Below are 18733 nucleotides of genomic sequence, written 5' to 3'. Positions count from 1 at the left end.
GCCAAGGCTTTGCTGACATCAGCAAAGTACAAAGGGAGGATAGGCGGGAAGTGCGACGCCAAGAGGGCGGATAGCGGATCTATAACCGTAAGAGAAGCGAGAGGAGCGTAGGTCAGTGAATAAGCGGGGAGCGTGTTCAAATGCCTAAAATCAACTTGAGGTGGGCATGAAGCGTTTGGAATAGGCGCGAGGAGTGCTTCGTGGAGGGGGAGGGGAGGGGAGGGAAGATAGAGGGAACGAAAGAGTGCGCGGGAAGGAGAGTGGACGTCGCGGGTCAAGGCCCTCTTATGTGTATATATATGCACTGCCTGGGAGGGGCGGAGCTCGAGAGTGCCAGAAACGGCCGCCCAACAGAGAGCGTGCCGTGCCACCGCGATGGGCGACCACAGTGCCAGGAAGCGCGCAGGCACGTCTGGACATGGCTCATCTTCGCAGGCTCTCGGGCGCCAGAGTGAGCAGGCGGATCCAGGGGGGAACGACGCCATATTGGATGAAGGAAGAGAGGGCATGGATAGGCAGCACCAGGGTCAGTCGACTGCGGTGTGGGCGTTGGAGGGGAGAGTTGGTGCTAGCTCCATCGTCACCAAGACCATCGCTAACGTAGGGCGAGGGCCACGACGCGGAAGCCCAGAAACGATACATGACATAAGCAGGTTTTAGATACGGGCGGTCAGGACTCGAGGTCGGCACGGGAGAACCACGAACACCGACCAGGGCTTGGCGGGCAGCCCAAACGCCCGCCGTGGAGACTTTCCGTCAAGGAACGAGTCGTCAAAGCATACCGCCCGACCCATTGTCATCTGCAGTTCTGTGCTCGGTGTCGAGCTCACATGTGCACCAGCCTTCTTTAATGCTTGGACATCTTCTGCCGAACATCCGTTCATATGCCAGAATAGAAACCTCGAGTCAAGGATATCCAGTTTTTCAAATTCGCGCACGACACTTTCGCGAGCCCCGAGTTGTATGCTCGAGTTAAAGTGCGAGGTGATCGTCCTCACCCTTGCATCTCCCACCTTCTTAAACACCATTTTAAGAACTTCTGCGGGAAGAAAGAACAGATCAAACGCAAATCCCAAGGTAACTCTTCCGTCTCCGAACGGCCCTTGAGCAGCTAGGTCTCCAAATGTCTGCATTACCCAATCTGGCAGTGGATTATCAAGCGTCAACGGGTTCCAGCGTGCTATACGCATAATAGGCGTGTAGCAAAATACAGAGCGTATCCCCGATGTTACTGTAGCAGCGATTCCCATTTTTGCGTGCTCTGGCGAGTACGTCAGATGGGCATGGTCAACGACTGTGGTTGTGCCGGCAGCGAGAGCCTCCTGCATTCCAGCAAGTTGACCGTAGAACGTGTCGAGGGGGCTATATTGGAAAGATTGTGCGTTGCCTAGCGAGGGGTGAGCACGCTGATATGTAGACGAAATCTGGGCCTAGTTTTGGGCGTGAAGTACGGACCAGTAAGTATGTAATCTAGCAGCAACTCGTTCGCATGCCGACCCTTCAATTGCGTTTGCCAGCCATGATGGTGAGTATCGATGAACCCAGGAGTTATAAGTTTATCAGTACAATCAAGGACTTCCACATCCGGCCCAACGGCGATGTTTTTTCCGATCTAGGTTATCTTGTGGTCTTTTACGAGGATTGAGGCGAGTGTTGGTACAACGTGGTTGTTAGCATCGTGAAGGAGAGCCACGCCATTCTCTAGGAGGATGGGTTTGGAGGACATAGTGGGAGGAGATTCGTGTCGTGTGGAGGAATTAGACTAGGTAGAGAAAGGTAATAAAGGTGTCTTGGAATAGATGGGTTCGAATAAGTGTAAGTAGGTTGTGACAATCCACCTATTGAAAGGAAGGAGTATCAGCGTCTAATATATCACATCCTCGCTTTTCTACTTTCCTAGTCTCACCATCGATTATTTTGTCATCCAGACGGTGTTACTGCTGATTCCTTGTTGGTATACCGGCACAACCCTTCTCACTTCGATGTAGACCGAAACCCGTGACGTTACTTCGTACTGGTCAATGAACAACACTCTTTAAGTTAGAACTCTGCAAGAACTTCTCTTCACCAATCTCTTTCGAAGTTGAAGAGGAGCTTCGGAGCTTCAGCCCGCAAGTCTAGGCCGCTGACATTGCAATGCTGACCATTGTTTGCTTGGCTTTTGGATGCCTGAACCCGCATCTGGATAGCAGGTTTATTGAACCCCTCTTTCTCGCACTTTCGGGAGGGGGAAGCTAATGTCCGAGACCTCCGCAAATCTTCTTCAAATACGACTGCAATATATGCTACGCATTTATTCTGGACCGGATGTTATTCAATTCCAAGCCTAGTTCCTTGAAACAGAGGATCAACGTATATTCTAGGGTTTCCAAAGAGTAATTAAATCATAATTCATTACTCCCACGAGAATCTCGATCATTGTGTGAAAAAAACGTCGCGCGCCTTTCCTAGTAAATCATCAGCGCTTTCCATATCGAACCCGACGGCTCCATCCGTTACATCCCTTGCACATTCACCATTAGTTCTACCTGCACCTACACCGACAGCCCCCCAAATCAGCCCCTCCTTTCTCAACCCCTTTGTTGTACCCTCCGCTGCATCGCGACCGCAAGTTTCGCATTGTACCAGAGCCATCACATCCCTCAGCACCGTAAACAGTGGAACTGTAACTAAAAAGAATAGTACCATCTCCATCGTAACAACAACCAAATATGCAGAGTACCTAACCGTTACCTTTATCACGCTACGGTCCTCGAGACCACTTGGTTGATTCCGAGACTAGCTAGTGGGATCGTGCGGGCTTCGCCATGAGGGGCACGACCTAGCGATATGGGAGTTGGAGGATGTAGGTTTAGCGTTGGTGGGTGTGCTGGATCGAGGTAGAGACACGAAGACCGCGGTAGGTGCAGATTCGTTCGAGGGAGCAGGCTCCAGGTCGAATTCTATGCTTTTCGCTTCTTGCCATTGAAGTTGGAGTATTTGCAGAATTATTTGCTTCTTTAAAATCTCGGGTAACTCAGTGCTAAGTTTCTTACCACTAAACTGCAATACCTCTATATGTTCTAGTATCCTTGTCACTACTGATGGGGGAATCTAGTAGGTCGCGTTATTTGTGGCGGGTGTGTGTTTAACAGCTCGGGCATGGCAGCGGAATGCTAAAGAGCTGGTTTGGTTGGAGGCTCAGACGGCCGCAAGTATTGAAGGTCGCAGTGAGAAAAGATGTGTGCAGTAGTCACGCATGGCTCTCACGCATGGCTCTCACGATAGTCGCATGCATGTCACGATAAGTCTCATGTTGTCAAGACTTACCCCTTTTTTCGCATATATATAGACCCCTAGGTGCACTCCTCTAGCAATCAATCCAGTTCCTCCCATCTCCGTGCTCCCACAAGCTCTACAAGAGAGCTAGTAGCATTGTGGTAGTTTGTAATGAGGGCCACATTAATAGGGCTTGAAAGGAAGGCACTCCTATAGGCCGCTACATAGCGGCATATACTCAACTGCACTCGGTTTCTATTGAATTTGAAGGATAAGGCGCCGCCGTTTATGGTTTGATATATTATTTGTAGCCTTGCAGGGGGGATGAGTATGGTACTGTAGACTGAGGATCTGAGAAGTTGCGTGTTTTGTGTAGTCTTTGAGATGCTAAACTCAAGGTTAATTGGGTAGTCCGTCGTAGAACCCCCATGTTTGATAAATTTCAATCACCTGCTTTAAACTAAATTAAAACATAATTACTGAGGTACCCACTAGCTCTATTTACTAAATATCTCGTCGAAACTATCTTGAAAAACACAAGTTACGGGATCCACAAAAATATTAAGACACTTCAAAGCTTAATCTCTAAATTCTCCATTTGCCATTTAGTTAGAGCTTCAAGGGATGAGAGTATGTAAGGATGCTGAGAGCCAAATATTTGCTTTCCTAGCGGGAGGAATCTTTCCATGAGCAAGATAGCCTCATCGTTGCGGCCCTGGGACTTCAAGGTAAATGCGAGATTGTTCATGCTTGCTAGCGTGTCTGGATGCTCCTCCCCAAGCACCTTCTTTCTCCTGTCCATCGCTTGCACCTCTAGCTCTTCGGCTTCCTTCCACCGGCCTTGGTTCCGGTACGTTGACGCTAGATTGGCCATACTGGTCAGGGTGTCTGGATGCTCCTCCCCAAGCACCCTCTTTTTCCTGTTCATCACTTGCACCTCTAGCTCTTCGGCCTCCTTCCACCGCCCTTGTTTGTGGTATGTTGACGCTAGGTTGGCCATGCTAGTCAGGTTGTCTGGATGCTCCTCCCCAAGTACTCTCTTTCTTGTATCCATCACTCGTACTTCTAGCTCTTCGGCCTCATTCCACCGACCCTGGTTTTGGTACGTTGACGCTAGGTTGGCCATACTGGTCAGCGTATCTGGATGCTCCTCCCCAAGCACCCTTAAGCTTGTGTCCACCACTTGCACCTCTAGCTCTTCGGCCTCCTTCCATCGACCTTGATTCCAGTACGTGAACGCCAGGTTCCCCATACTGGCTAGCGTGTCTGGATGCTCCTTTCCAAGCACCCTTCTTCTTGTGTCCATCACTTGTACCTCTAGCTCTTCAGCCCCCTTCCACCGTCCTTGGTTCCGGTACGTTGACGCTAGATTGGCTATGCTAACCAGGGTGTATGGATGCTCCTCCCCAAGCACCTTCTTTCTCCTGTCAATCACTTGCACCTCTAGCTCTTCAGCTTCCTTCCACCGCCCTTGGTTCTGGTACGTTGACGCTAGGTTACCTATGCTGGTCAGGGTGTCTGGATGCTCCTCCCCAAGCACCCTCTTTCTTGTGTCCACCGCTTGTTTACCTAGCTCTTCGGCCTCCTTCCACCGACCTTGGTCTTGGTACGTTGACGCTAGGTTGGCCATACTGGTCAGCGTGTCTGGATGCTCCTCCCCAAGCACTCTTGAGCATATTTCTAGTTCGTCCTCTTGAAGCTCTTCAGCCTCCTTCCACCACCCTTGGTTCCGGTACGTTGACGCTAGGTTGGCCATGCTAGTCAGCGTATCTGGGTGCTCCTCCCCAAGCACCCTCTTTCTCGTGTCCATCACTTGTACCTCTAGCTCTTCGGCCTCCCTCCACCGACCTTGGTTTCGGTATGTTGACGCCAGGTTGGCCATACTGGTCAGCGTATCCGGATGCTCCTCCCCAAGCACTCTTTGGCTTGTATCCAGCACTTGCACCTCTAGCCCTTCGGCTTCCTTCCACCGCCCTTGGTTCCGGTACGTTGACGCTAGGTTGCCCATGCTAGTCAGGGTATCCGGATGCTCAGCCCCAAGCACTCTCCCTTTTGCTTCCAGCCCACGTTGGTGGATTGCACAAGCTTCACCATACCTCCCTTGCCAGTCTAAGACTAGCCCAAGGTTATTAAGGCTGCTGAGCGTATCTGGATGCTCGGCTCCTAACAGACTTTCCCTTGCTCTAAAAGCAGCAGAGCCCATTCGCTGCGCTATGTCATACTGTCCCATCTCTCCTGCATACCACGCCGCTTTAAAAAGCACCGACGCCCATGCCTCTTGTGCCTTTGCACCCTTCGGTTCGTACTCTACAGCAGCTAGGGCATGTGGAAATAGCGCTTGGCACACCGTCCAGTTCTCGTGCCGCCCGACCGGGTAGTTGTCATTCATGAGCATTACATACGTTCTCTTCCAGTCCTCTAGCTCATTATACAATTCTAGCCACTTCTTTGTTGAGAATTGCACCAGGCGATGCATCTCGAACTCGCTTCCGTTGGCGCTCATCCCAACTAGGGAATAGCTGGTAAGTGTATGGATATCGTCGTCAAAGTCAGCCTCTAAGTCGGCGGCCGGCTGGTATCTGCCTCGAAGAAGCAATTCCGGAATGCCTTGGCAGTCGAGGAGACTCATCAGCGATAGAAGCCGAGCGGCCGTCGGTGACTCTTTCCGGATATATTCGAACGATATCTGCCAAGTCGCGATGATTGAGTTGGATGCTCTGCCGTCTCTCCGACTGTCTCCTACGTCCTTCTTTAGTAGACGCGCTCGATCATGGTCGCTTCTGCGAACCTCGTCCAAATATCTCGAGACAGTCATACGCGGCGCTCTCTGCACAATGTAGGCTGCTGCCTGAGTTATGGCGAGGGGCATGTAATCGAGGGTTTGTAGCAACTCAGTCACATCGCGATCATCGGTATCGAAGCCAAGCTTCTTCCGGAGAAGAGCCAGCGCATCATCCTTCTCCAATGGCTTGATCTCTATGATGGAGTTCTGACTCCCCGTTAATCTAAAAGCTACGTCTCGACTCCGGGAAGTTACGAGAATTGACCCGTTTGCGGATTGCGGTAGGAAATCCGACAGCGGCTCCGCCGACTGGCTTAGATTTGTAGCTCCGGTGACCAGTGTTCCGTGAGCCGGAGGGAAGAATACACTCAAGTCATCAGCACTGTCGACTACCATCATCCACCGCCCGTTCGACTTGTCGCACAGCCAGCTGCGGACGAGCCGTAGAACATCTGCTTTTGGATTGTCCCAGCCATCTATCTTTGCAGCCTCAGCAATTCTGCGGTAACCTTCCTCAAACCTCGCTTGCGTGCTTGCATGCACCCAGAATACCCAGGTTTGTGGCGATACGTCCTGGACATTGTAACAGTACTGAATTGCGATCTGTGACTTCCTATTGTATTGTTAGAACAATAGAGCTATCGAACGACAGAGGCTCACCTACCCTACGCCACCAAGACCCACAAGTGCGGCGCGACTGGACTGCCCTGTGCACTTTTCGCTAATCCAAGTTAAGATGTTGGGGCGGTCCATGAAGTCGCGGTCTCTGTTAAAGGGCACATTTGAAGATGGTTTCGGTTTTTGGTTTGATGGGTTTGTTAAAGGTGACGGGGATGAAACAAGCGATTGGTTTGTGGAAGACTCTCTTATCTCTTTCTGAAGCCGTTTCATCGCCTTCTCTTGACCTTCGCCATAAATTAGTGGCATATGAATGTTGAATATGCCCAGCAAAGAGTAGGCCATATCCTCTTCGCGTCTCGTCTCTCGTCTTCTTGTCCATGACATCCGTTCGTTGATGCTGAAATGGGACAAAGAGCTTCCTTGGAGGGCTTTAACCGATATGCCTGTAGTGTTGGAAATTTCTTGCACAAGTGAACCTTTGTCACCAAGTAGATCGCCTTCCATAGAGAAGAACTCAACAGCTGTGGGAGCAAGGAGCTCTTGCAGTGTCCACCCTCGGGTAAACCATCTGCTCTTCTGGAAAGATTGGTCGTTGTTGGCGAACCCACTGGTTGAGACATCGGAGAGATATACGTAACATTTGGCTGATTCATAGTACCAGCGAAACATGGAGTTGATGGCTTCTGAAAGCTCCGCGCTACTTGACTTGTCAATAGAGCAGGTGTCCACCCAGAAATACTGGAGGTTGTCTTTTGCCGCTTGTTTTCTGCAAAAGGCAAGCTTGCAATATCCAGGCTTACTCTTGCCTATACCTTTCTTCAAGTCTTTGAAAGTAACCTCCTCGTGATCCTCTCCCCAAGTATGCGAAAGAATTGCATATGGCGGAATATTCTTGCCAACATGTTCAATCAGGCTGAACTCACCGTCCTCTTCGAGCCGCAGAAGACGCATGATGAGAGGACCGCTCGCAAACTCTTGCTAAGAAAGTTACTGGAATAAATCCGAGTAAGTGAAGCACGAGTTGGGCGGTCGAAGCACTACAGCTGTGTTGGTTAAGAAGAAATTGAAGAGAGGTTGGCTTAGCTGCAAGGGCTTGACGTCACGTGGCAATATAACCGAGCTTAGTCAGCGAAGAACGTCGCCTGATCTTACTTATCCCTTTTCTTGCATATATATAGACCCTAAATACACTCCTTTAGCAATTAACTCAGTTACTCATCTCTGCGTCTGCCAAAGGCTTCACTCATCTTTTAGCGCTTTCTAAGCTTGCTGACCCCCCAGCTTCCAAGTGAGACTGGCACTAGGGTGATTTCTTCGTCAGAGAGAGGAGTCGCGATCTATCTCACAGGATTTAGCAGATTCGCCAACAATCAAGGGAGGCGATATTTAACCCGAGAGGATGTACAAGTGATTGATATGTCTAGGCACTATAGATTACTGCTTTCTGCAGGAGACCTTCACGCTTATATCTTCTCTTTCTATCGGCATCAGAATTCCTTTCGTTGGCGTTTTCTCATCCGTTGTTGGTACCTTGCCCTCGCCTAGAACCTCTACATTGTATGCGCCAAGCAGCTCCCCAACAAAGACCGCAAACTCCATCCTTGCAAGTACCCGCCCTGGGCAGTAACTACTACCACCGCTGAAAGGTTTGAAGTTCTGCGAGCTTGATAGCTTTTTATCATTGAAAAACCGATCCGGATTGAACGAATTGACATCGGACCCAAATACTTCTGCGTCGTAGTGCAAGGGACGGAAAGGAATGAAGACGACAGACTTGGTAGGAATGACGCGCTTTCCGATCGCTACTGGGGCGAGAGTAAGTCGGATTGAAGATGAGGCGCTGTAGTAGCGAAGAGACTCGTGAAATATGGCCGTGATATGAGGCGTTTCGCTACGAAGGTTGTTAAGATAAGATTCAGTAAGCTGGTGCGAGTTGAGGAGCTGCCGTGCTCGCGAGACCTCGGTTTGGATATCATCTCGAATGGAAGAGCTCGTGAGAAGATGGGCTGTAGCCCAATATGCGGCTTTGTATGTGTTCGTGTTGATACTTCAGTGTGGTAGTCAGCTATCATGGCCTCATGGTCAGGTAGAGGGCTACTCACATAAAGATCAACAAGTTCATAATCTTCGCTAAGTCATCGATCGGGGTTCCTATCGCCAGCTGCGTCTTCTCTACCATATCTACCAAATACGCCAGCTCCCCTCTCTCCCCTCGAGGCAACTCCAGCCATCTCTCCAGTGACTCCTCCACTCTCCGCTTGTTTGCAAACATCTTTTTTGAGAATGACCACTTGAACCATAACTTCCAACTTTCATCATCAAACACGATGAACTTGGTTACAAAATCAGGGTCCACCTCGAGGAGTTTCTCACCAAAGAAGGTGCGTATGCCTGCGCTCAGGAAAACCCTTTGCATGAGTGGAAGTAACCTGAATACCCCATCTCTCATATCCGTGCGTGCGACTTCCTTGGCTAACTCATCTGCAATCAAGCGTGAGAATTTAGATTCAACGGTTCTGTATTCTTTTCCCGCAACTTGAGCTTTCCAGAAATCCATACTCAAATCGCCCAAACTCTTCAAACCCGGATTGGACACGCCAGCGATTGTCTGCATCCTATCTTCCTCTTTCGATTTAGGCAGTTGCCAAGCTGTCCGCATTGTTGTTTCAGATATGCGAAATGTTCGTTGCAGCTGTTCGACAATCTTGATAAACGACATGGTAGTTGTGTTTCGATATACTGCAGTGCTGTCATCTGGATGCAGGATGAAATATATTTTGCGATCTTTGAGTTGAAGTGCGAAGGGTTCGCGTGTGTTGTTGAGATATTCTCTGTATGTTGTAAGGCTTCAGGGCTTCCACTGGGTACGCTTAATAGATTTAGGCGTACTTCGCTTGCATGATCACATCATGCCCACTCCTCACGTATGCGAAAGCATGGCCAAAGTATGGAATCCAGTATGGTAGCTCACTTGGCTCGTCTGGATGTAAGAGTGGTCGTATCGTGAATTTCCATAATCGGAAAGCAACGAGAAACAAGATCACGGACGCGAAGGCATATGCAAAACCTAATGGGAAAGAACAGAGTTGAGCGTGTAGGTGGGCGCTAAGAGCTCCAAAAACCATCGTTCAAGTCTCTAGAGTCCCTCTCGAAGCAGATGTTCAATGATGTCCGTTGTCTTCAATGAAGACTAAGTTTCAGAAGACGTTAAGACGTATACGACTACTAAAGAGCTTGGGAAGGATGCAGATGTGTGGAACACAGGCAATGTACAAGCACTGCGGGGACAAAACGCCCACCTTTGACACCCATTTGACGGCTAGGCTCCTCGGAGTCCGAAGCGTATGCTGTGTAACATCAAATTACCCTATAATGATCGGTACCAGGAGCAAGATATATGCAATGGCCCCTTGGTTGTCCAAAACTAGGAAAACAATTGTGTAGGCTATTGTTTCATAGATCACGCAAGGCTTGCTGCATGGACGCCGCCTTATGAGCGGACCCATACAAGGCTATCACTCTATCCTTAATAGCGTCTTTCGTGTATATGATTTCCGTGAGCTTTAGTTACCCGGTAATGTCCGGCCGGCTGTACACAATGTAAGATGCACTGTGCCACTTCCCACTTTCGAGTCGGACAACCTCTCGCCGTCATGGGGAGACTGTCCTTATCTTTTGTATCACTTGCTATGTTCGAGGCGTGGATATCTTACGATCTTGAAAGAAGTTGTCTCATCTTGGCCCTAATCACAATTTCGACCGCACTCTGATTTCTGCTTCTGGTTTCTTGGGCATCCACATGTTCTTCACAGCCTCCATATAGTCTTTCTCATGTTTCCCCAAATGGTTGCAGTGCGGAGTATCGTCCCACAGGTGCAGATCCACATCCCAGCCCCTCTCCTTTGCCTCTTTGGAATGACTAATAATATCCTGAAAAGGCGTGTTTTGATCTGCTTTGCTAGCGAAATAGCAGATGCGCTTGGTTTTGGCTGATTTTGTACCATCATTTCTATTCACATCGTACAAGAAGTTTTCAGGTTCGCCGACCTGTACGAGTGTTTCATCGAAGATACATTGACGCATCGCAGTTTCCGGTCTTGGGTACCTGCCCAGCGCTATAGATGTTTCCAAGACCAGCAAGGCATAGCTGGCGGCTACAGGGCCGAGAAGTCTGAGTATCAGACCATTTGGTATGCTTTGCTGGAAGCCGCGATAATTCTGTTTGTATCCGCCGACTGCAAGGGCTGAATCGATGACCAGACCGGAAAGCGGGAGGGGGCTACCTATCTCTGACTTCCATACTTGCAGAAGCTGAAGGATGTTGTTTGCACCGCCGTTTGAGAAGATGTGTAGCAGTATGTGTGGACTAGTCAAGGAGTGCGTAGCATCGTGACGTGTGTCGAGAGTGTTGACGCTATGTCCGCATTCCTTCACAACTTGAGCGATGGGATCTATTGCAGGTCGGATATTTCTCCTTTGAATGGGGTAAGGCGCGAGAAAACTATCGATAGGTCCCTGTATTAACAGTATCTTTGCGCTTGGAGCAAGTGTTTTGTAGAGAGTCGTATATTTCGCGATGTGTTTTGCTGTGCCGCCGAGCCACGTCGCGAGAATGATCAGCTGGCCTTTTGCGGGCTCTCGAGGCTCGTAGAGGGAAATGGAGCGACTCAAAGGCCGAAAGCCTACGATTTCGGCTTTCTTCGAATCTCTTGACATATTGAAACGTTCGTGATATATCACAGTAGATGTCAGGTCGTTGATGTTGCTCGGAGCTAAGCGGTGCTGAGAAATGTATAAGCGACACACGTACCGCCTATTTGGAAGCCATGCATGTGAAAATCAGTCGCAACCTGAGTGTCTTAGACTGCCGAAAGAAGATTCTAATAAACTGATTCTCTTTAAGTGATTGTAGAATTCACATCATTGAAATCAATACTCGTGATGTTCATTCCGACATCCCATTTTCGCTCAGACATTCTGTTCCGACCCCCTCGAAAAACTGTGGGCATCCTCCGTTGTCGTCACTCGCGACGTGATGGATAAATCTGTTCTATTGACCAACTCATCAAACTCCACATCTGTCGCCACTCTCTTACTACTCCCATTTTGAAACCTCCTGCCACCACCCCCTCCACCAATAGTGGTAATGTCCACCTTGCCCACGCTCGCAAACCTAGAGTCACTCCTCGAACGCCATAAAAACGTTCTCACCCTGCTTCCCATCTTCTCCACCCAGGTCTGATTCTTAATTTTATTGTATAGTAGAGGCATTGTCAAGAGACAAGCGACCAAAAATCCCGCCGTGACTTGACACGTTCCCCAAAAGGAGATCTTTGATCCAACATACGTGATATCTGCCGAGCTCTTAAGAAGCTGAATTTGGTAATGGATGCGCACACCGGAACAGATGAGGGCGAAGATGCCAATAGTGAACAGAGCGCTCAAACCACACTTCCTGCTTCTGTTTAAGTGCAAACGCGGGATGATCTGTTGTGGTACAGCCAAAATTATAACATCGGAGATAAAGGTGACAATGTTACCCGTGGCAAGAACAACACGCCAATCGAGACAATGTCCATTGACTGTGGGATCCCAGATCTTGCAACAGAAGGGCCTTTCGACGGGGTGTTTGCATTCTCGCAGGGCGCGGGGCTGGCCATAGCATACATGGCGCCCGCAAGCGTAGAGCAACCAAATGCAGCACCTGCGTTCAAGTGTGCGATTCTACTCAGTCCTACAGCAGTAGGTGATCCATTCGAGTGGTTCAATACGGGTGAGATGAAGCGCTTGCAGGAGCTTCCTGGAGGAGTCAAGATCGAGATTCCCACTACCATGATTTGGGGAGAAGGGGATCCTTATCGTGAGCAGGAAGGAATGGAAAAGTTGTTTGATTTTTTTGATGATACTAAGGCCTGGAATTACGTCCACAGCGGCGTACTCGAGGTGCCGAGTCCCAGGCTGGAGGATTCCATCCAGCAAACAAGGAAGCTAGCTATCCGGTCCATGACCTTGGTAAACAATCTTTTCCTTTAAGATTAGTTTGAGACTCGTATCAAATCCCAACAATGTATCATGTCTTGGATGCTCAGCGATCAGTCTCAGCAGCTGGTGGTGATTGCTCGGCGACAAGTGAATCTATGATAGCTGACTTCTCTGCGTCATCAGAGGTCCGGGGTGTCATTGCAGTCGGTGTCGTTATCCATGCCATTGCTGCAATAGGCAAGCATGCAGCTGCAAGGCCGATCGCTAGATACATCTGTTTGTTGTACGAGGTGCCGAAGGCAACGCGAACACGGGCTAGGGCATCGCCAGAAAGCATGCTTAAGGCTTCTGTTCTTTCCAACAGAAGTGCAGCCATTGGCGGAGGGAGAATCGAGCGGATTTTTGGCTCCAAAGACCTATTCGTAATCGTGGTACCAATAGATACTCCGATCAAGCCTCCGAGAGTGCGGAACTGTGACTGGGCTGCTGTAGCAACGGCTGAGACCTATTAGTCAAACTCAGTGAATGCCATCAAGTAGGAGTAATACCAAAGTCACGCTCTTCGAAATTGCTTTTGATAAGCATCATGACTGCAGAGACAATGAAGCCAATGCCCGTTCCAATGAGAGCCTGGCAACCATACTGCGCTCCCCTAATGCGATAGTCGCTTGAGGCCTGAGAGAGCACGGTGGTGCCAATAATTTCAAGGCAGACGCCAGCGGCCATGATGAGAGATGGCTGTACATGTGGTCGGTCCATTGCAGGCACTGCAATAATTGTGCCAAAGATGACGAACGCACCAAAGGCCAGCAACTTTGCTGCAGCTGCAAACGGTGACGTGCCGTTGACTGTCATGAAACGTTGAGGTATTTGAACGACGCATATCGATAGGACCCCCCCGTTCAACAGTGTGATTCTGTGATGTAATTAGATGATAGAGAAAGAATGTGCGTAGAGTAGCTCTTAGGATGCATACAGTATAACGGCAGCACAGATGCGACTCTGAAAGAAGCGCCATGGCAATACTGGCTCAGGAGTACTCCGACGTGTTGTGATGAACCATTGCGACACGAGGAAAGCAATGAAGAAAGGACAGGAGCAGATAAGCAGCGGTAGCACAAAGGCCGAGTCAAAATCGTAGCCTCGTGCAGCTTGCTGCAGCCCTGTTGTCAAGAGCAAGCACGTTCCAAGTAGGAGCATGCACCCCAGAAAATCGATTCTTCGAAGAAAATGGATCGAAAATGGTCCGCGTTGGTTCTTTGGTTCCCGCCTTAAGCGCTGTGGGAAGACGATAAGCACGATAAGCATTACAATCACACCCACGGGGACACTGCCAAAATTCTTAGTCCAGATCATGGAGTTGAGCTTCTTCTTTTGAATCCTCACTTTATCAGGAATATCCATCTCCAATCTCCAGATAACGAAACGCCACCTCCTACAAGTGGTCCGAGTACGAGAGGTGCTGTCATTGCGATCGAAACAATGCCGATGTACTTAGGATACTTTGCAGGCGGTACAAGTTCGACGAAAACTAGTTGGCTAAGGGCGAGGATGCCGCAGCCTCCAATTCCCTGAAGCCATCGAAACATGATACTGCATCTTTGTCAGCAATTGTGTAGACACCAAGGTATCGCAAGAACCCACAGTTGAGTAATAGATTTACTAGCACCACAGGCTCCCGAAAACGCAGTGAATAAGAACAGGGTCATCAGAATGGACTTTTTGCGGCCAGAGATATCAGAAATCTTAGCCCAGATGATTTGGAATGCTATATCGTATTAGCCAGTGCTCTCGAGCTTTCGTATCTGACAAACATGCCGCCAGAAGTCAGCCAGTATGCTGTAAGCATCCATGAGCTTTGCAGATAGCCGCCTAGATCATTGGTGATAGTAATTACGGCCGTGCTCGTAACAGTGGACTCCATCTGGGCAACAATCATGCTGATGCAGAGCCTCGAAAATGTTAGACTATTTACGATACGCTCTGAAGGGTCAGGAACTCACGCAGCTGTGATCGTGTGGAGCCTCCATCCTGAAAGATAGTCGATCCTCAGGGCGGTTGATGGGTTGGTCGAATTACCTGTTTCCATTATACTTTGGGCGTTGGGGTATTCTGTAAGGGCGTTGACATTGTGATGTTGGTTTGCGGTGGAATCGGTCGCAGAATGCAGTCGCGTCAGCACTGCGTGCGGTCTTTCTTACTAGAAAAAGCTGTTGTCACGTGAATCTTGCATGCGGCGGCGCGAAACCAACCTTTGGGCAATCTAAATCCCTGGGGTTGTTTGCCTCGCCGCAGGTGCATAGGCTAAACAATGGGCGCGCCGTGAAATTGGAATGGGTGATAAAAACGGCAGCAGGGATACAATCATGATCCCTGGTGCAGTGCTCCTTTTGCATCTGGCGGCACAGCTAAACTCTCAGAGTCTAAGTCCTTGACAATGAAAGCATCTTTCGGGTCTCAACAGCGATGCGCCAGTCGTACGTATATTAAAATGATGACAAATGAACCATACTCGGCTAATTTTATCGTTGTCGCGGAAAGGAGGCGAAGTCGATATTTTGACATTCTCTTTTTGGGTGGACGGAGTAAGAATGAGACATGCAGTACGCCGGGATAGATAAGATGTGTATGACTCTTGCTATAGCTAAGCAAGCCTTGGGGCCATTCTCCGCCTTCAGGTCGCTCTTAGAAAGAGGCACTAGGCAAATCTAATATCGTGACTGCAGTCAATGAATCCGGGAAGTAGCCATGGAACGAATCAGTAGAGCCAGCCAAGAACCAATTGCTATAGTGGGGTTGGCATTTCAATTCCCCCAAGGAGCGATTGATGAGGAGTCGTTATGGGAGAAGTTGATGAACAGAGAATGCACATCAACGGAATTTCCCAAGGAAAGACTGAACATCGAGGCCTTTCATAACCCAGATATAAAGAGCCAAGGCACGGTGGGTACGTCTGACCAGGTGGAAGTGTTCGAGCTAAGAAAGACTGTAGATACGTCCAAATCGAGCGTACTTTCTGAGAGATGATATCCGAAAATTTGACGCACAATTCTTCGGAATTCCCCCAGCGGAAGCTGCATGCTTGGATCCATAGCAGCGAGGCTTGTTGGAAACAACATATCATGCGATTGAAAATGGCGATTGGCTCAAGCTTGGCAATTCATGAAGAAGCGGACTCGACGGCAGCTAGTATTCGACGAAGTGATATCGCTGGCAGTAATACCTCGGTCCATGTTGGCAGCTTCTGCAATGGTGAGTTTTCCTAAGGCATGAGAAGAAGAAGAAGAAGACATGCGTGATCTAATCGTACCTGGCGAGATAGACTACATGGCATTCGTTTTGCGAGACGAGGAGCAAATACCCACCTACAACGCTACAGGATGCTCACAGACCCTTCTCTCCAATAGGATCAGTTGGGGATTTGACCTACGAGGGACTAGCTTGACGATCGATACGGCGTGTTCTAGCGGACTAGTCGCATTGGACCTGGCATGTTAAGAAATCTGGGCTGGGAGGTCGTCAACGGCGATTTGCGCAGCATCAAATGTCATCTTTTCGCCAGAGAACCTCATCACTCTATCGAATATGAACTTCCTGTCCCCCGATGGGAAATGCTTCAGTTTCGACCATCGAGAGAACGGGTACGCAAGAGGCGAGGGCTTCGCCAGCTTAATCCTGAAGCCACTCTCTAAGGCCATAGAAGACGGCGATACGATACGCTCCCTAATCCGTTCGACTAGATCTAACCAGGACGGCCATACCACGGGAGGTATCACACAGCCGAGTAAAGGGGCCCAGAAAAATCTGATTGCCGAGACATATCAGGTCGCCGGACTCGACCTCAGAGAAACCAGGCTCTTTGAAGGCCACGGTGAGAGCCGCAGCGCGAACTACCATTTGAAATGATGCTAACATGCTAAAGGAACCGGGACAGCGGTAGGTGACCCCATAGAAGCTGCCGCGATTGGCGAGACTTTCCGAAGGTTTCGAAGTGACAATGATTCATTATTTGTGTGAGTGTCAGCCGGTCCATCTACCCCTGCCGGAGATGACTGAGACTCTGCCGATGCTTTAGGGAAGCTAGCTTGCTGCGATTGTTCACCATTTCAACGGCCAGGAAAGTGAGACGAGGTCTCTTTATGGTGGTGGTGTGGTCAGCGGTAAAGTGTGAATTGTGATAACGCGAGAACAGGGAGAGGGGGAATAGTCTTGGCACGAGGCACAAAGCTCTTCAGATACCCACCCATGTCTATTGCCCACCCTCCATGGGCGATATCTACGCCGCCACATGTGCAAATAGCCTGATTTTTAGTCTTATAATAGCTGCTAGGCTGCTCTAGCTTTAAAGCGCTGCAGAGCTGCATTATAATTGCTATTACATTGCTAGGAACGCACTGTATGGCTGCTAGGTACCTCTTTATAAATGTCACAGTGTGACAGAAGTATACTGTGCTTGCACAGTATTCTAATAATGCAGCAAATTACAGAATAATGCAGTAAATTGCAAAAAAACACAGCAAATTGCAGAATAATATAGTAAATTGCAACAAAACACAGTAAATTATAGAATAATGCAGTAAATTGCAACAAGACGCAGCATATTACAGAATAATGCAGCAAATTATAACAAGACGCAGCAAATTGCAGAATAATATAAAATAGAATTTCTACTTAGCAGCTATAACTATCTAAACACTAATTAATTAACTCTTATAACAATAACTATATACAATACTAGGACTATAAAACTAGGGGCGATTGCTCTTCTTCTAAGCAACTCTAAGATGCTTGCAGAGCTAGTCTAGTAAGACCCTCTGCTGCTGCTGCTGCTAGCTTACCTGCTACATAGCTGCCTCCTTACTAGTCCTCTGCGCTTGTGTAATGCGCTTAATCTTCTTAATAACTTTAAGCTGCAGAGAGTACTACTATAGCTTACTTTAATAACTTAACCTCTACTTGTTCCCCTAGCGCCTGTTTAGCTTAGTAATAGAAGGCTAGCCCTGCAGGCCTACTGTCTATTTACGCTAGAGATCCTCTATAGTCCTTACAGCGCAGCACATGCAATGCTTTAGTGCAGGTTCTAGCTTAGGCGCTAGCTTAAGCGCTGCTAGCAGCGGCGATGGGCTAGGCGAGCGCGCAGACGGCGTAGGCGCGAGGCTGGCCTGGGCAGAGGTATACCTGCTTGAATCTACGTCTGCCAGCGACGGCGGCGCAGCTGCTGTGTGCCTGAGTGGAGGTGGTGGCAGCAGCAGACCGCCCTGCGCCTGCGATGCCTCCAGGCAGAACATAAGGCTGCTAGACGTGAGCACCTGTAGCTGCTAAAACTGTAATCTTTACAGCTTACGCATATAATTAAGCTCCTTTTTAAGCTCCCTCTTAAGCTTCTTTATCTACTGCTTGTTTTAGGCATCTAGCGCTTAGAGCTAGTTAGTAAGCAGGGGTATTACCTAGTATAAGACTAACAGCTAACTAGAAGCTGCCTCTGTGTTAAGAGACGCATTAATGTCCTAAGTAAAGGCAGTGTACGCCCTGTGCTAGAACACTAGGTGGCTCCACACAGAGTGGCTAGAGAAGTGCTAGCGCAGCGCAACTAAGTCCTAGAGGATCACCTCTCTAAGGTAGAGCAGTAGGCTTATAAGGCCCTCTGCAGCTAAGTTATTAATCTAGCTAGTGTGTAAGCTAAAGCAGCCCTTCTACGCATTAAGCTCTAGCTAGATAAGAGATAGGAGCTTGTCTAGAGGCATAATAGCTGTGTAAGAGATCTTAAAGTAGCCTATCTGCAGTAGATAGCTAGCTATAGACCTTATAAACTTTTATAGCAGTAAGTTAAAGTAGTAGCTAACTATTTACTTTTAATTTTACTTGCCTGCTTACTAAATTTAATCTTTACTAACTTTTTTAAGCTCTACTAGCTTAGCTGCTTTACTATGTAAAAGGTAAGTCTTTTTTTAAGATAAAATTTTAGTGTAACTGTACACCTTTATAACCTAGTTGCGCTAGGAGTTGTAAGAGAAGGCTGCTGTACAATTGCCTGTGCTAGCCTTAATTAGCTGTATGTAGTACTAGGCTAAGCGCTTACTAAAGTTAGAA

The 18733-nt window shown here is 48.7% G+C and overlaps 5 protein-coding genes across 5 annotated transcripts; 2 read left to right on the top strand and 3 right to left on the bottom strand.

Annotated features, from left to right (window-relative positions):
- Window positions 1-309: 309 nt before the first annotated feature.
- On the top strand, window positions 310-1341 carry BDR25DRAFT_368560 (uncharacterized protein; the record flags this gene model as incomplete). Its single annotated transcript, XM_033697064.1, has 3 exons — window positions 310-600; window positions 661-1077; window positions 1204-1341. The coding sequence occupies exons 1-3, from the start codon at window positions 376-378 to the stop codon at window positions 1339-1341; spliced, it is 780 nt and encodes a 259-aa protein (XP_033547730.1). The 5' UTR covers window positions 310-375.
- Window positions 1342-3829: 2488 nt separating this feature from the next.
- On the bottom strand, window positions 3830-7667 carry BDR25DRAFT_368554 (TPR-like protein; the record flags this gene model as incomplete). Its single annotated transcript, XM_033697063.1, has 2 exons — window positions 6705-7667; window positions 3830-6653 (listed from the first exon to the last, which is right to left on the bottom strand). The coding sequence occupies exons 1-2, from the start codon at window positions 7610-7612 to the stop codon at window positions 3830-3832; spliced, it is 3732 nt and encodes a 1243-aa protein (XP_033547729.1). The 5' UTR covers window positions 7613-7667.
- A 428-nt stretch (window positions 7668-8095) lies between these two features.
- On the bottom strand, window positions 8096-11403 carry BDR25DRAFT_342717 (cytochrome P450; the record flags this gene model as incomplete). Its single annotated transcript, XM_033693756.1, has 6 exons — window positions 10427-11403; window positions 10233-10323; window positions 9961-10008; window positions 9551-9728; window positions 8764-9492; window positions 8096-8708 (listed from the first exon to the last, which is right to left on the bottom strand). Exons 1-6 carry the CDS (start codon window positions 11375-11377, stop codon window positions 8096-8098), a joined length of 2610 nt encoding a protein of 869 aa, XP_033547728.1. The 5' UTR covers window positions 11378-11403.
- A 1234-nt stretch (window positions 11404-12637) lies between these two features.
- BDR25DRAFT_368544 (uncharacterized protein) lies at window positions 12638-14582 on the bottom strand (the record flags this gene model as incomplete). The annotated part of the gene is made up of 5 exons (XM_033697062.1): window positions 12638-13141; window positions 13192-13559; window positions 13620-13973; window positions 14030-14236; window positions 14458-14582. 5 exons carry the CDS (start codon window positions 14580-14582, stop codon window positions 12747-12749), a joined length of 1449 nt encoding a protein of 482 aa, XP_033547727.1. The 3' UTR covers window positions 12638-12746.
- An 809-nt stretch (window positions 14583-15391) lies between these two features.
- Window positions 15392-16660, top strand: BDR25DRAFT_325223 (beta-ketoacyl synthase; the record flags this gene model as incomplete). The annotated part of the gene is made up of 6 exons (XM_033692204.1): window positions 15392-15586; window positions 15738-15780; window positions 15830-15895; window positions 15966-16101; window positions 16159-16514; window positions 16566-16660. The coding sequence occupies 6 exons, from the start codon at window positions 15392-15394 to the stop codon at window positions 16658-16660; spliced, it is 891 nt and encodes a 296-aa protein (XP_033547726.1).
- Window positions 16661-18733: the final 2073 nt, after the last annotated feature.

The sequence above is a fragment of the Lindgomyces ingoldianus genome (assembly GCF_010093535.1).
Source record: "Lindgomyces ingoldianus strain ATCC 200398 unplaced genomic scaffold BDR25scaffold_15, whole genome shotgun sequence".
Classification (NCBI taxonomy): Eukaryota; Fungi; Ascomycota; class Dothideomycetes; order Pleosporales; family Lindgomycetaceae; genus Lindgomyces; species Lindgomyces ingoldianus.
Note: the sequence above shows the minus strand (reverse complement) of the source record. Positions and strands in the feature narration are given on the sequence as shown.